General features: G+C 40.9%; 1 protein-coding gene across 2 annotated transcripts in view; it reads left to right on the top strand.

The window, feature by feature from the left end:
* The window catches only part of SIM2 (SIM bHLH transcription factor 2), a 59537-nt gene that overhangs the window by 24775 nt on the left and 17300 nt on the right, over positions 1-17462 (top strand). For both annotated transcript variants that reach the window (XM_056510577.1, XM_056510502.1), the window contains 3 exons: positions 8179-8264; positions 11023-11222; positions 14555-14661. In XM_056510577.1, coding sequence (XP_056366552.1) covers positions 8179-8264; positions 11023-11222; positions 14555-14661 — 393 coding nt within the window. The remainder of the gene's footprint in view (positions 1-8178; positions 8265-11022; positions 11223-14554; positions 14662-17462) is intronic.

Below are 17462 nucleotides of genomic sequence, written 5' to 3'. Positions count from 1 at the left end.
GATCAGGGGCACTGCCCCACCTGGGGACAGAATTCACATTTCTGGGCACATCCTGTGCTGCAACCCAAGGCACAGGCCCACTGTTGTGAGAATTCCTTGCATTTTGAATTCCAACAAGGGTGGAAGGACAAATCCAAGCCCTGCAGGCAATTCCCAGTCTGTGTAGAGGGAGCTGAGTGTGGTAAAAATCTCTGGGGAAGAACTTTTTCCTAAATATCCTCCTAAATCTCCCCTGACCAAGCTCCAGCTGCTCCCTGGGTGCTGTCCCAGAGCAGAGCTGGAGCTGGAGCTGCTCTGGAGCTGCAATCCCTGAGGAATTTCCCCTCAGTCTCCTCCAGCTGGACATTCCAAGGTCCCTCATCCTCTTCCCTTCCAGACCCTTCCCCATCCTTGGGATGCTCCCAATCATTTTATATCTTCCTTATATTTGCTCACACACAAATCTGGGAGGAGCACTTGGAATGGATTCCCACATTTCCCATTTTCTGAGGAGGAAACTTCTCCAGACTGAGCTGAGATCCCTTTGAGAGCACAAATTGAAGCCCAAATCTTCCCAGCAGCAATTTCCCCTCAGCTTCCTCTGCTCCAGCTGGACATTCCAGGTGCCCTCTCCTTGTGTGACCCCTCCAGACCCTTCACCATCTTTGTGTCCATCCTTTGGGCCCTCTCTGAGAGATTTTAGTTTTTTTTTCCTATGGTGGCATCCAAAACACCCCAAAACAGCACTTGGGGTGAGGTGGATCAACAGCAGCTCCAGAATTCCTGCAGACCTGTGAGGAGTTTGTCTCCTCACAGAGAGGAATCCAAATATCCAAATTGCAGCTCACAGAGCTTAAATCCAAATATCCAAATGTCCAAATGTCCAAATGTCCAAATATCCAAATATCCAAATATCCAAATATCCAAATATCCAAATGTCCAGATATCCAAATGTCCAAATATCCAAATATCCAAATATCCAAATATCCAAATATCCAAATTTAAGCTCACAAAGTTTAAATCCAAATATCCAGGGCAGTCCAAGCTGCCAGAGCTGAGCAGCAGAGAGTTTTGGCTCTGTCCTGGACCACAGCCAGCAGGGTCTTGGAAGGGAAAATGGAATGCCAACACAAGCTGGGATGAGCATGATCAACCAGGACCTTAAAGGCAATAAAACATCTGGGATGCTGCTCTTTGTCCCTGTAAAAGCTGTTTTTGCAGAAATCTTTGTTTCCCAGCTCACAGCACTGAGTTTAAAGCTTGCAGCAGGGCAGCAACACTTCCCAAACCATCCATCTCTTGTCCTGGCAGCTGCTTTGAGCAAGAAAACAAGAAAATAAAAAAAAATATTTGCACTGCAGGTTAACCAGGACAAGGAATAACCAATGCTGCCCTTCCCTGTGTGTTTGCAGTCAGATATTCTGTGCCTCTCATTGCTTTCAGATGCTTTTCCTGGGATTTGAAAGCTTTAAAACACATCCACAGCTCCCCAAATTCTGCTGACTCAGAAAAAGCAGCTCATTAACATTCCCCAGAGCAGGGAAAGAAATGTGGGAATTCCTGCAGCCATCCCAGTTTTCTGCTAACAACTGGATAATTCTGAAATGATGAGTTCCAGCCTGGAATGTGGAATACATCATGTCAGCCTTTCTCCACTCCACTTGATGCTTTCAGGGCTCTGTTTCCCTCAGCCAAGAAGAAATTCCCTGTGCAGACTTTTCCTTCATATTTAAAGGAGGGAGTAGAAAAATTTTGCATCTGGCAAGATGTTTTTTGCATGAACTTCTGAAGAATTTTTCTAGTAGCACATGGGCAAAATGCCAAAATTGAAAGGTATTTTAATTTCCATTAATTAAAAATTATTTTACAGGAGAACAGTTAATGAGAGGTAATGGCTTAATATGGTCCCCTTGCCACTGTTTGTTAGGGTTACATGAAATCTGAGAAACATAGAAATTGTAATTTTATTAATTATAATTTCCAAATTATAAATTTTGATGTACAAAAATGACAAAGAGGGAAAATTGCTGACAGCTCATTAAAACATCTCTTTTCATTGGTAATTAGCAGTAAAATAAACCCAAGCAGAGGGTCTCAGACTGTAAAAATCTTTTCTTTTCCTTTCCTGCTGAGTTCCTTCCCCAAGAAAACTTTGGAAGCTTCACTTACAGGAGCAAAGGAGAATTGAGGCAAAGTCAGTTGGATATGATAGGAATGATAATAGAGAATTTCCCCTCTGCAGCACTGCCAGGATTGTGAACACAGGCAGGGAATAGAACAAACTGCCCAAAAGGGGAGGAAATTTGGACACTTTGTGCAAGTTTAGAACTCCAGGAGGGGCTGACAACAGAGCTGGGTGATTTTCTACCACAGCCAAGCATTTCCAGGGAAAATCAAGGTGTTTGCAAACCCCTTTTGCCAATCCTGGATTTCCACCTCCTGGGATTATCTCAAAATTCTCTTTTGCAGGCATCTCTTCTGTATGAGCCCTACATCTCTTTTTTGGTTTAGAATTTGGTGTCACCAGAATTAAGGGATGGAAGTTGTGGCATCTTGGATCCTGGGGAAGAGGAGATTCCAGGAGACCTCAGAGCCTTTCCCAGTGCCTGAGGGGCTCCAGGAGAGCTGGAGAGGAGCTTAGGAGGGCATGGAGTGACAGGACAAGGGGGATTGGATTTAAACTGACAAAGGACAGGGATAGGTGGGATTTGGGGAAGGAATTCCTATCTGGGAGGGTGGGGAGAGGCTGGGATGGAATTCCCAGAGCATCTGTGGCTGCCCCTGGATCCCTGGCAGTGCCCAAGGCCAGGTTGCAGCACTCTGGGGTAGTGGAAGGTGTCCCTGTCCATGGCAGGGGTGCCACCTCTGAGTTTTGAGATATTCCTGTGCTGGGAAAATTCTTGCTGGATGGTTCCAGTTTGTTCCCTGGGATGGAATTCCCAGAGCAGCTGTGGCTGCCCCTGGATCCCTGGAATGTTCAGTTCCAGGTTGGACACTGGGGCTGGAGCAGTTTGGGACAGTGGGAGGTGTCCCTGCCATGGCAGGGGTGGCACTGGATGATTTTTTGGTTTCTTCCAACCCAAACCATTCTGGGATTCTGGGATTCTTTCTGTCTCTCACAAACCCATAACCTTGTGCTCACCAGAGAGGAGCAGAGATCCTCCCAAGCTCTCCCAGCTTGTGGGACCCAGATGTTCTGCAGATCCAGCAGAAAACGAGCAGAGCACGTGGGACTTCCCAGAACAGAGCAGAGCCAACAGAAAAAACCAACAGAGGGACAAAAACGTGCACAGTGCCTGGGGGATGGGCACTGAAGTGTTACCCAGATTTTATTATATTTATCTCCATGGTAAAGCAGTCAGGAGGGACATGGGGACAAGTTATCACATATAATAATAATAATAATAATAATATTATTATTAATAATAATAATATTAATAATAATAACAATAATAATAATAATAATAATAACAATAACAATAAATAATAATAATTTGTTAATAATAATAAGTTATCAATAATAAGAAGTTACTACTAATAAGATAATAATAATTTACCAATAAGTTATTACTAATAATAAGATAATAATTAATTAATAATAATAATAATGATAATAGTAATAATAATAATGATAATAGTAATAATAATAATAGCAATAACAATAACTAATAATGATTTGTTAATAATAATAATTTGTTAATAATAAGTTATCAATAATAAGAAGTTACTACTAATAAGATAATAATAATTTATCAATAATAAGTTATTACTAATAATAAGATAATTAATAATAATAATAATAATAATAATAATAATAATAATAATAATAATAATAATAATAGTAGTTGGAACCCTAGAAACTGAGAATTTTAGACTTTCTGTGCTGTTAAGCACTAATTCCCCAAAAAACTACAGCTGTGAAAAAAGCTTCCAAAATTCAATAACAAAACTAAAATCACAAGTCTGTAATTTGAATAAAAGTGTGTAATATCACATAGTAAAAAATTTAAAAATTAAAGTGTTAAAATGTAACAATATATAAAAAGCAAGATAAAAGTTTTAAAACAAAAGTTTTCTCTTTCTTCCTCACCTTCATAACTCTAAGTAATCTTGTTTAATTAAATTTAAAAATCCACATTACAAGTCACAAGTAATTAAGTGAAAAATAAAAATAATTTGTTTGTTTTTAATGAAAAGGTTAACCCTTAAAAACCTTATTTAAAAAGTCTCAATTTTTAACTTGATAAAATACAGTAAAACTCACAAACTATAAAACACGATAATAATAATAATAATAATAATAATAATTATTATTATTATTATTATTATTATTATTATTATTATTATTATTATTATTATTATTATTATTATAACACAAATCACTGAATATGGCAAGAGCTCTCAATTTTAATGCTTCATTCCACTTTTTTTTTTTGTGTAGTGACAGAGTTGCCCCATTCCTAAAGTTTTAGGAATATTCTTTTCCAAAGTGGTTCTGCAACACAGCAGGGTCATATTTTGCTGATGTGAAAATCTGGAAATGGGAGATAAAAGAGCAGCTTTTACCTCAGAGAAAACAAAGGCATGAGAGGTGAAAAAAATTCGTGGTGTTTTTTTTTTTCTCACTCCATCGAGCAACCTCAGGATTCTGTGAGTGTTTTCTGTCAAAAGAGATTAAAGATGGATTGGAAAGCAGAGATGGATTTCAGAGTTGCTCCTCTAGGGATGGACAATCCTGGTTTCCATAAACTAAACCAGAATTTCACAGAAATGCTCAGAGAATCCTGCTTGGCAGTCGTGCAAAGGGAGTGAACAAATGCACAAATCCTTCATCCAAAATATCAAAACTCATTTTCTTTACCATAGCATTTATTCTGTTTGTGAAAATATGAAAATATAGATCTGTGAAGCAGAAAAAAGCTGGTTTATTCTTGCCTTAAAGTCAAACTGTATTGCAGGATATGCTAATAAAAGAAAAGGGATTAATGGAGAGGAGACACTTTGTAGAAATGGTGATCTGGGAAAGAAATACAACTTTTCTGTGTCCACACCAGCATGGATTTTGTGTGTTCTTATTCCCAGGTCACTGTGTTTCAGCTCTGGGAGGGTGTTTGGATAAATCTGAGTGAAGCCATTTAATTTCTGCCTCATTTGTGGCTTTTACTGAATCTGCTGAGCTCCTTCTGTTCAGGGAGGGAGCTCTGTAAGCTGAGCAGGCAGTAGGGAAATAATGAATAAAATAGAATTAATTGTTAGAACAGAAGAACTTGGATGGGTGTGATAAGGGAAACATGGATTTGGGTAAAAAATAAACACTGGTGCATTTGATATGGACATCCTGGACATGGATATGGGCCCTGATTTCATGGAATCACAAAATCATGGAGTGGTTTGGGTTGGAAGGGACCTTAAAGCTCATCTCCCACTGTCCCAGGCTGCTCCAAACCCCAATGTCCAACCTGGCCTAGGGCACTGCCAGGGGTGGGAAATCCACTGGAAGAGAAATAGGAATAGAAATAGGAATAGGAATAGAAATAGGAATAGGAATAGAAATAGGAATAGGAATAGAAATAATAGAAATAGAAAAAGAAATAGAAATATAGAAATAGAAATAGAAATAGAAATAGAAATAGAAATAGAAATAGAAATAGAAATAGAAATAGAAATAGAAATAGAAATAGAAATAGAAATAGAAATAGAAATAATAGAAATAATAGAAATAAATAGAAATAGAAATAGAAATAGAAATAGAAATAATAGAAATAGAAATAGAAATAGAAATAGAAATAGAAATAGAAATAGAAATAGAAATAGAAATAGAAAGAATAGAATAGAATAGAATAGAATAGAATAGAATAGAATAGAATAGAATAGAATAGAATAGAATAGAATAGAATAGAATAGAATAGAATAGAATAGTTGAGTGACCCACAAGAGTCATTCCAGTTCCAGCTGGAATTTCTGTGTAAGGCTTGCTGCTCTCTCCAGGATTATTTTGGTTCTCATTCCTCATCAGCAATGTGTTGGTTTCACCTTTTCTCTATTAGGAACAGAATATTTTATACACAGAATTTTTAACATTTTTTTAACCCTCGGAGGAATAGTATTGACATCACTTCCAGTGTTGCATTTAGATAATTAACATTCCTGAATAATAAAGTGGCCAAACTTCAGTTATTAGATGAATATTCCCTAATAATTAAGAAACTTATTTCCCTTTAGTGTTTCTTACATTGGGGTTCAGTCATAACACTTTATTATTCATTATTTTCTCTTTTGGCATTCATATCTATGAGCTTAACCCAGAGATCTCTTGACCTCGAAGAGCTGGCAGCACTTCCCTGGGTTTCTTTCTTTTACCTCTTTTACCTTCTTGACAGCCCAAGTTCTCTCTGGGCTCACACATTTGCTTGAAATAATAAGTGATATCAATAATTTCATTGCTAAGTCTAGATGCTGCATGTTGTTATTTTTTTCCCATTTTTTTCAAATTTAACTGTGATTTCTCCTATTTGAATATTCAGTGTCTCCCTCTTTGTTTGTACCCCATTTTCTACATCATCCTCATCAGATGGAGAATCTTTATTGCATCAGGTGCAGACTGATGTGATATCTTGAGTTTTGCTTTGTGCTGATGGATGTGGCAGCATCCAGCAGGATTCCAGGACTCTATTTCCCATTCAATCAGCTTTACAATTGCAAATTTAATTTTTTTTTCTCTTTGCTGCCAAGTTCTGCTGCTTTTGGGGGGTCACACTGGCAAAGTTGATTTGAAAAGTAATTAATTGTGGATATTAATTCTCAGTCCTGCACATCCAGGTGGTTATGGGAAGGGTTTGGTGCCTCCTCCCTGGGTTGTGTCCAGATGTGTCCCTGCTGTGCTGCTCTTTGGTCATTCCTGTTGAATCCATGAATTGATGGATTTATTGAATAAATAAATCCATGGATTTCATGTTCCCAGCCTCCAGATCCATTCCTGACTCATGGATGAGGTTCCAGCCACAGCAAATCTCTGCTGTGTGGCTCCCCCCACCCAAAAATTCATATTTATATAAATTTGTATTTGAAACTCTACAGTGGATGTGTCAGCTCCTTCAAGTGCCAGCTTTCCCCATAGGGATCTAATTTTAATTAGAGAATAAATGGGAAATTCAGATGCTCAGGAAACATTTCTTTCCCCTCCTTGCTAAATCCTTTGTCTGTGGTTGTATCTTCAGACCTTTAAATCCAGAATTTAATGAAGGGAGCAAGTTGGTTCCAGGCAGTGATGTTGTGACCAGGGGGGTGAACTGGGTGATGGAGGCACAAAAATCAGCAGTAAAACTCAGCATTAAATCAAATTTTAAAAAGATCCCAACAGATGACATCCAGTCCTGTGGGGAATTGAGAATCCTTCTGCTTCCCTGATTTTCCTATTCATGGTTTTTTTGAAAGCAAAAAAATGGTTTTTCTTTCTTGTCCTAAAAGTGTTCTGCCAAACTGCAACTTTCAGTAAAAAAAAAAATCAGAATTATTAATGGTGTCTGAACTGTTATTGAGAGTAATTACAGATAATAATAATAATAATAATAATAATAATAATAATAATAATAATAATAATAATGATGTATTTTATCAGAATATTCCTGCCTCGTATTCTCAGCAGAAAGTCTGTGTGCACCTGACCCATGAGCTTTAAACCTTTTTGGAGGTTATCCCTGAAGAGATTTGTTTAAAAACAACCTCCCAGGATAGTTTTGGAAGTCAGGTAATGACACTGCACGTGGAGCTCAGAAATTTGGGCATGACCAGCCACGTGCACTCAAATTACTTCAAACCCACTGAATTTCTTGTTTCTCATTCTGTTGTTATTTTGGAAATTCCTTTATTTAATTAAAGGACACTTTTCCATCTTGTTACCAATAAGAACTGGTGTCAGATGTTTAGAACCAACAGAATTATTTGTCAAGAGTGGCAAAACCAGAAATTTAGAGACTTAATAGTGCTGAGTTGTCCAAATTTCACAGGGAATCCTAAGAAAAAGTTGAAATAAATCCTGAACTCAGAGAGGGGGTTGGGAAAGAATTGCTGATTTCTGCTCCTGCCTAAATCTGAAACACCAACACCTCTGGGAAAGGCAATGCTAGGGGCAGATTTGGGATCTCCAAGTAAAGAATAAACCCAGGAATAAATCAGCAGGTTTATTCTGCTTTCTTTCAGAGTATGAAATCGAGAGATCCTTTTTCCTGAGGATGAAGTGTGTCCTGGCCAAGAGGAATGCAGGGCTGACGTGCAGTGGCTACAAGGTAATGGACACAAATTACTTTTCCACCCCTGAAATATTTGACAATTGACAAGTTCATTTCTTTAGGGGGTTGTTTGGGGGTTTTATTTTTACATCTGCGTAGCTGAGAGCAAAGTTTGTGATGAGAAGAATCAGAAAATATCCCCAAAATGCCCTCAGTGATAGAATTTTCAGTTTTGTGGCACATTCCCTCACCTTGGGAATTACCTGGGGCTGCCAGGAGAGCACACAGCTCATTCTCCCTCCCCATGGAACAGCAGGCAGGTGAGGCAGGAACCCAGACACAGGAATTTGGAAATTTTCCACATCCCACTCCCTTGCACAAGGCACCCCTTGGCCTCAACTCTAAAAAATCCCAACCACTGCCATCACCTCAGGGTGGAATTGTACTAAACCACCAAGTCTGTTTATAAAACTTACAGTTTGTGTGATTTTTTAATTTATGACATGAAATCAGAAGCCACAGCAAATGCTGGAGTCGTAGAATAACAGCTGTAATTTGAGCAGTCATTTTTCAGTTTTGCAGTAGATTTTATTCTCAGATTTGCAGTAGTTTTTATTTTCATCTTTACAGGCAGTTTTTCTTTTCACATTTGCAGTAGCTTTTCAGATTTGCAATAGTTTTTTATTTTGAGCTTTGCAGTAGTTTTTATTTTGAGCTTTGCAGTAGTTTTTATTTTCAGATGTGCAGGTAGCTTTTATTTTCAGATTTGCAATAGTTTTTTATTTTGAGCTTTGCAGTAGTTTTTATTTTGAGCTTTGCAGTAGTTTTTATTTTCAGATGTGCAGGTAGCTTTTCTTTTCAGATTTGCAATAGTTTTTTATTTTCAGCTTTGCAGTAGTTTTTATTTTGAGCTTTGCAGTAGTTTTTATTTTCAGATGTGCAGGTAGCTTTTCTTTTCAGATTTGCAATAGTTTTTTATTTTCAGCTTTGCAGTAGATTTTTATTTTCAGATGTGCAGGTAGCTTTTCAGGTTTGCAATAATTTTTATTTTCAGATTTGCAATAACTTTTATGTTCAGATTTGAAGTAGTTTTTATTTTCAGATGTGCAGGTAGCTTTTCAGGTTTGCAATAATTTTTATTTTCAGGTTTGCAATAGCTTTTATTTTCAGATTTGAAGTAGTTTTCATTTTCAGATGTGCAACAGTTTTTATTTTCAGATTTGCAATAGTTTTTTATTTTCAGCTTTACAGGTAGTTTTTCTTTTCAGCTTTGCCTTTGCTGCTCTTTGAGCTGCCCAGGTTAGCTCTGCCTCCATCAGGGAGGGTCATCCCTTCATTCTGGAGGGGATTCACTGTGAGCCACTCAAACCCCAAAAAACCAGGGCTGGAGGAGGAGCAGGAATGTGCTGGAGGTGCAGACCTGGATCTGTCTGTTTGCACTCCTCCTACCTGCCTGCTCTGATAATTCTTCATTACACTCAGCCTTGTTTGCTCAGCTGCTCCCCAGAAAAAATGGTTCTGTCCCAAAGCTGATCTGAAATCAGCTGAAAGAGTAGAGCCTGTAATCCTGGGACCTCCACGTGGCTTTGGGGGTTTGGGGGATTTTTAATTCCCAATTATCCCTGTTAATCAGAGGCATCTCTTTCTTTGCTCACTATTAAAAGTTTGCACAGTGAAAATCAAAGGATTCTTTCATCTGGAGAGATGTTGGCCTAAATTTATTCCATTTGACTGTGCTTAAAGGCAAGACTTAATTTTTAAGAAATCACCTCATTAGCTGAAGCACAGAGAAAACTCATGGACCAAGTGATGGGGGAATTGAGATCTGCTGAGAGATGTTACTGTGCTTTTGCTAAACTTTTAACTCCCTGCAGAGGAGGAAGGTTAAGCAGGAGGAGCCTGTTTCCAGGTGATGTTTGGTAGGTTGTTTAGAGCACTGAATACACTGAAAATTAATTCCTTTCCACAGGACACAGTTCAAAGCCAAACAGAGAAATTCAGCTAAAGGATGTGATATTCCTGCTGCTTGAACCAGAAAATTGGCAGGGGCATGGATGATTTCTGAGCACCAGCACCACACTAAATTAATCTTCTGGCCTGCAATAATCCCCAAGTTACATTTCCCCCTCCCCTTCAGCTGACACTGAATTTTTACAGTCTAACACTGTCATTATCACCTCTGTGAACAGCAATTGTACCCAGGGATCCCGAAATCTGAGCTCAGGATTTTGGGCTTGGTAACATGTCAAATAAAAAAAAAACCCTCTGAACTTGAGCAGAGAATTTCAAACTCATTTCTTGTGTATTTGCATGAACATCAGTTAATTTTTATTGTGTTGTGATGCATCAATGCCCACTGGGATTTTAAAGTGCCTTTATCAAAGTGCCTTTTGTAAAGTGCCTTTATTTACATCAGAATGATAACTCATTAAAATGTAAATGTTTTTATTAATCTTTGAGTATGCGTGGGAGAGAGATGGACAAAAAAAGCAACTTCCAGATTTTTTTACTCAATGAACAGGATTTCTGGCTGTACCTACATGAAATCTGTATCAAGGAGCTTAAAGTATTAATTAGAAAGCAATTAGGCAATCCCCAGAGAGGAGGTGCTTCAATCCTGGATTAATCATGCTGTCAGCAAGCACAAAACTGCATTTACCAAGCCTTAATCTCCATTTATGAATTAACTGCAATCACAGACCAGCCAGAATTTAATGTTATGGGAGAAATGAGCTCATTGAGACTGGGTGGGCAGCAGATCTGGGGCTTTTCCATCCCACCCTGAGGGTGTTTTTCCCTTTTTCCCTTTTTCCAGGTGATCCACTGCAGTGGCTACTTGAAGATCCGTCAGTACATGCTGGATATGTCCCTGTATGACTCCTGCTACCAAATCGTGGGGCTGGTGGCTGTGGGGCAATCTCTGCCTCCCAGTGCAATCACTGAGATCAAGCTCCACAGCAACATGTTTATGTTCAGAGCCAGTTTGGATTTAAAGCTGATATTCCTCGATTCCAGGTGAGCAGCTCTTCCATCTCCAGCATTGCCTTTCCAAATAGGTCAAAACATCCAGGGAAAAAAAAAAAAAATTAAAAATGGAGCAGTCCAAAATAGATCTGGGACTCAGAGCCTTCAAAGGCTTTCAGGCAGCTGGATAAACCAGACTTTGTCTGGAATGCCAAGAAATAAGAGCTTGTCCAATTTAACCTGGAGTTACCTGCACTTTCAGGGTCAGCTGAAAGCTTCTTGCTGGGAGGGTTGGTCACAGGAGCAGTGATACCTTTTTTACCTGAAAGGACACAAATTTTATCATACAAAGCCAGCAAAAGGAATGAGGATGTATCAAAAAAAAAACAACTCAAAACCAACCCCAAAAGTGGAATGCTGAGATCAAACAACTGGCAGAAAACTTTTGAGAGAGAAGTAAGGAAAGAGAGTTTTGTATTTTAGTGAAATGCTTTAACCATGAAACCAACACTAATAATGGGGTTGTTAGAAGGGAAATTAATTCCATTATTTCCTACACATGAAAGCAAGACCTTCTGAAACAAAATTTTGGGAAAAACAGCTGAGGAAGGAGAGCCTTGCCTCCACTTCAGCTGATGGAGCTGAGATGAGCACAGAACCAGAACTGAAACTCATTTCTCTGGTTTTGGAGCAGGTACATTGTAGGATACAATACTTTGAAGGGAAAACCCCAAACACACAAAGCATTGACAAGATGATCACTCTTCAAAAATCCTTCCCTGCGTGTTCCCCCTTTCCCTGGCGGGCTGGATTTGCAGGGAACATATTCCTGCAGTGAATGTGTGAGGAAACCTCTGTCTGCAAGAGAGGGGAGCTCAGCCATGCCAGAAGAGGCTTTTCTCAGGAGACAGTGGCTCCATCAGCTGCTGGGACACAAAGAGCTCGTTGTTCCTGGAACCCTTCCCCGTTTTTTTGGCACGCCTCGCTTCGTGCCGCGGCCACAAAGGAGCGCGGGGGGTTCAGCAACACGTCCTTGCATGTGGGGAAAAGGAAATGATGTGCCTGGGAGGAACTGCCTGGAGACAGAAGTGTCTTCAAAGGCCACAGAACAAGCAGAGGTGTTGACAGGAGCAGGGACAGACCCAGAGCTGTGTTTACCAAGGAGCAGATGGGTGTCATCCGCACACGGGGCAAGCAGGGGAGTTCAGCCCCACCAAAGCTTTCTGCTCTCCCAGCTGAGCAAACCAAACTGTATTTGCTCAAAACAGGGGTGTATTAGGAGTTAGGAAAAAAGCTGGTTTCAGGCTTGGTTCTGGTTTTCATACCAGGGATGGATCTTGAGATGTAACAGTCACAGAAGACAGCGTGAAAGCCGAGAGAGGGAGCAGCCCCAAATCCCTCTGCAGACACCTGACACAACAGAAAGCACACAGGAGTTCATTCACTGGGGTCACTGAGGAGGAGAAGTCACTTCCCTCCAAAGTGAGCTGCTCACCCTGATTTTTGTGGTGCATTCATTGCCAGGGGGTTTTAAAGGACTTTGAAGAACTCAAGAGAGCAGAGCTGATTCCTGGGCGAGCTCTGCATCCTTCAGTGTGTGCTGTCCCCTGCACAGCCCAGCCTGCACTGCCCAGGCTGCTTGAGGCGTTGATTTCATGTTAAAGAAGTAAAACCACTCAGTTTATTTCCAGAGTCAAGCTTTTCCAAAATTTGGGTGTCCTAGGAACTGTCAATGATAGGTTTGTTTTTTTTTTTTTGGTTTTTTATTTTTGTCACCAGCTTCAAAGTGAGATTGCACCTTCAGGAAAATGAAACCCTGGCTTGGGCTTGTGGTGCTTTGGCTGGGTTTGGATGAGCTTTTTTATTTTTTTTTGCTCCCACCAAAGGGCAGGATGGAGCTGCCACCCTGATTTTAAGTGCTCTGAAATCAGAAGGAACCTGAGCAGGATCCTCCACCAGTATTTCATGACCCTGACTGGTTTCAGTGAGAATTTGGGATGAGCACACACTGCAGAGGAAAAACATCTATTCAAAGGCATCTTGATGTTGCTGTCCTTCAGAAGAATCCAAGCCCTCAGCCCTCTCAAGCTGGATGCCCTCAGTCTCTGTGGGGTTCCCTGGGCTGGTCAGAGCCAGGGTGTGAGTACAGAAGAGCCACAAAATTTAAAAAACTAATAAAAAATGTACATTATGTGCAATCCCACAATGACAGGCATGGCTTGGGACCTCCTGTTCATTCTGTGGACACTCCTGTGTTATCTCTGGTGCCACATCCTCACCAGGGCTAAAGCTCACACCAGGAACACCCTTTTGAAATCCATGTCCTGACCCTCCCTGCTCAGTTCATGGCTTGGGGCATTTAAACTGGATTCCTTGATCTAAACTGGAGAACAACCTCCAAAAACACCCCTAGGACACCCCAACTTTATAAATATTTCAGTCCACAGGCCTAAACTAGAGCTAGTCCCAGGTAAAACTGGAATTAAAATGTCCAGATGCCTGTGCTGCTGCAGGAGTAGATCCTCAGCAGGGACAATTTTACTGTCACACACCTGCTAAGGGACTGTGTCACTTCTTACTGTGGACATTCCTTACTGTTCTGCCTTTTTTAGGCAAGGAAAGCCCAGGACATCACAAAATCCCCCCAAAACCCTGGATCAACAAGCCAGTCTGGACTTTAAGGACTATTTTTTCCTTAACTAAATTTTAAAAAGTCAGTTTGAAACATGAAGTTTGACTCTTCAGGTCTGACCCAGTGTAAGTCTGACCTCTGAATGTGATTCTTTAACATCTGCAGAGATGCTGCTGTTTTGAATTCATTCTATTCTTCTACTTCTGGGTTTTTTTTGTTTTTTTTTAAGTCTTGCCTCAGCTTTCCTTTCCTCACCCTGTGGTCTTCACTCCTCCTTGTCTTTCCACATTCTCAGCTGGAATAAGCTCCTGCTTTTTTTCTCCTGTTAGGCACCAGCCTGGATTTCATCACAGGCCATGGTCACACGTGGCCCAACACACCTTCCACACTTGTAGCTTTGCAAAAGCAAATGAAGAAGTGTCAGCAGCCCACAAGAGAGGTTTTATTGTTTCATGGGCAGCTCCTCGAGGGGAGCTTTGTGCAAAGGGTCCTGCATGGCAGTGGCAAAAGCCCAAGGTGGAAATCAGTAAAAGAGCTCTTTTTCCTGCCTGGGTGTGCCAGGGAAAAGCTGCACCTTGCTTTGGCTGGGCTGAAAATGTTTCTTCTCTTGTAAAGGTGGAAGTTCTGCTTCCAAAACTAACATTTTGTTCCGCTGTTTTCAGGCACTGATCTGTTGGCACAATCAAATGTTGGGTTAGTGAAACTGAATATTCCTGGAGATTTTGTTTATTGCAGATTTTTCCTTCTCCAGGGTCACAGAATTAACTGGATATGAACCCCAGGATCTGATAGAAAAAACCCTCTACCACCACGTGCACGGCTGTGACGTTTTCCACCTGAGATACGCTCACCACCTGTGTGAGTACCTGGGCTGGGCACAGGGGCACCTGGAGCTGCTGATGGGAAGAACAAAACACTGCAGAGAGCCCAGGGAGGCAGCAGGATGGGCAGAGGATGGAGCAGCTCTGCTGGGAGGAAAGGCTGGCACAGCTGGGATTGTTCACCTGCACAGGAGAAGCTTTGGGCTGAGCTCAGGGTGGCCTTGCAGGGCCTGAAGGAGCTGCAGGAAACATGGAGAGAGACAATTGCCAAGGGCTGGAGGGACAGGACACAGGGAATGGAGGGACAGACACAGGGAATGGAGGGACAGGACACAGGGAATGGAGGGACAGACACAGGAATGGAGGGACAGGACACAGGGAATGGCTGCAGAGTAGGGTTGGATGGGATATTGGGAATTGGGAATTGTTCCCTGGGAGGGGCTGGGATGGAATTCCCAGAGCAGCTGTGGCTGCCCCTGGATCCCTGGAATGTTCAGTTCCAGGTTGGACATTGGGGTAGGAGCAGCCTGGGACAGTGGAATTGTCCCTGCCATGGCAGGGGTGGCACTGGGTGATTTTTAAGTTTCTTCCAAGCCAAACCATTCTGGGATTCTATGGAATACATTGGCTACAGTGAGGAGTTTTGCAGGCAACAAGCATCATGCTGGAAAGCAGAAAAAAAACCCTTTCCAAGTCTTGACTGGAGAAAGATTTTTAAAAGTTCTTGGCTATCTCTTAAGGAAACCATTAATTGTATAAATTAGCTGGATAGTCAATATGCTGGGCTTCAAAAAAAAAAAAAAAAAAAAAAAATCAGACAACACCCAAACCAACTTATCTGGCCAGTTTCATCTCTGTGCTTAGGGGATCCAGGCTATTTTGAATAGTTGGAATTGATTCTGGATGTCAATCTCTTGAAGGAAAAGAAAACCAGAAGAGCAAGTAAATGAGAGGGGAAAATCTGAACTTCACCAGCCTCGGCTGTTAAAAGAAAAACTCTGCAGCAGCTCTGCATTCCTCTGAAATATGTTAGTAATAATCATCCTGTGCTTGAAGGGAATGCAATCCCAAAAACTCCTTGGAGGGACATTCATTAGTAGCATGTGGATGAGGTTCGGAGAATGGATTGTCAGGAAAAAAATGACACATTTAATAATTTCCCATCTTCCAACAGACTCACTAATCATATCTTCAAACATCTGGATCTGGGAAGGAGTTCATTCAGTAGCACATTAATTTGAAAAGCAAATTGAGGGGATGGCTGAACTCTGGATTTGGCTCCGTTTGCTGCAGCCCATACGAGGCAAAGATGACATCCAAAAACCAATGTCAGGGAATTTTTTTTGCAGATTGCTCCTGTAGGCTGGAAGCAGCCAGAGTCAAATCCTTCTTTTAGGCTCCCTTCTTCTCTTAGTGTGTGCTGCTCATGAGGCTCTGGAATATCAAGGAGGTTGTAGCTGTGTTTGGCAAGTCCAAGCTGAAATTCCAAGTGCTGAATTCCATTGGGAAAGCAAAAGCTGATCTGTACAGCGAGTTCAGATTTACCAAAACATTACTGAACACCCTGGGATGCTGAGAACTGGGAAAAAGAATGACCAGGGCACATGGAATATCCTGTCAGGGACACCCTCTGTGTAGTGGTGACATCTCATGAGGATGTGAGTGTTGACCTGCTCAAAATGAACTCAGCATTTCCAGCAGGCTGTTGGAAATACCTTCATCAACCAGCACAGAGATGATGCCACCACAGCCACAAGCACCTCTGGAAAACAGTTTTCTACTTCAGAGCAGCAGGATGGATAATTCTGTGGCTGCCAGTTTGATCCATGTAGGACTGGAGCTTTAAATGAAGAGACAAATGTTGTTCACTGAATTACCCACCACATCCTTCCACAAGCAAAAAAAAAAATCACCCTCAGACAAATAGGATGCTAAGAGCAGTTCTGTAGATTAAAGATAAATTGCTGTAAACTTTAAAAACAGAAGAAAAATGTGAGCCATGCATAGGAATTTATGAAAGCAGATAAATCCCAAGAAGCAGAAAATAATGAGTAATGCTTGGGCAGCAGTGGGAGCAGTGCAGGGTCATGGTTAGAATACCAAGTAATGGGAATTATTAAACCAGATGTAAAGTGCACAAAGTCCCTCTGGGGAGCACTGTGAGAGCTCCCCCAGCATCCATCAGCAAAGGGCTCAGGAACATGAGCAGTGAAAGGCTGGCAGGTTTGTTGTACCATTCTATAAAGCAACCTGATGATGAAGTGTCACCTGATGCAGAAATCCAAAGAGAAACATCTTACACCTAATAAGGGTATTAAGGGGGAAAAAAATATATAGGCAAGCCTAAACTAGAATAATCATTTGCTTTTTTTAAGAGGAAAAAAAATCCCAAACTGAAGCCTGAAGCACTCAGAGTGAGGCAGCACAGAGAATAAAACAAAAGAAACAGTGAGGGGAACAAGTTAGGAGGGATAGAACAAGACCATCAAGCTAGGAGGGAAATGTAGATGTGAATATTTGCCTAAGGTGTGCTGGCAGCAAAGAGAGTTTCCTGCTTGAAACATTTGACTGGCTTCCAGCTCCAGGAAAACATTTGTGGCATTGGAAGTGGTGTTATTTATTCCTAGAGCCCCTTTCATACACACAGTGTTTGCCCTGAAATGTGGCCACACAAATAAGGAGGCCCTGCCTAAAATACAGGACAGAGACAAAATATCTTTGTGCCCTCAGAGAAATCCCTTTGTTTGTACCATTGTGAGGGGGATTTTGGGCATCCCAAAAATCCCAAAAAAACATCCCTGAACTTCCCTCAGGAGCTTGAACAGGATTCAGGTCTCA

The sequence above is a fragment of the Oenanthe melanoleuca genome, chromosome 1 (assembly GCF_029582105.1).
Source record: "Oenanthe melanoleuca isolate GR-GAL-2019-014 chromosome 1, OMel1.0, whole genome shotgun sequence".
Classification (NCBI taxonomy): domain Eukaryota; kingdom Metazoa; phylum Chordata; class Aves; order Passeriformes; family Muscicapidae; genus Oenanthe; species Oenanthe melanoleuca.
This window is presented reverse-complemented; position numbering and strand designations above follow the sequence as displayed.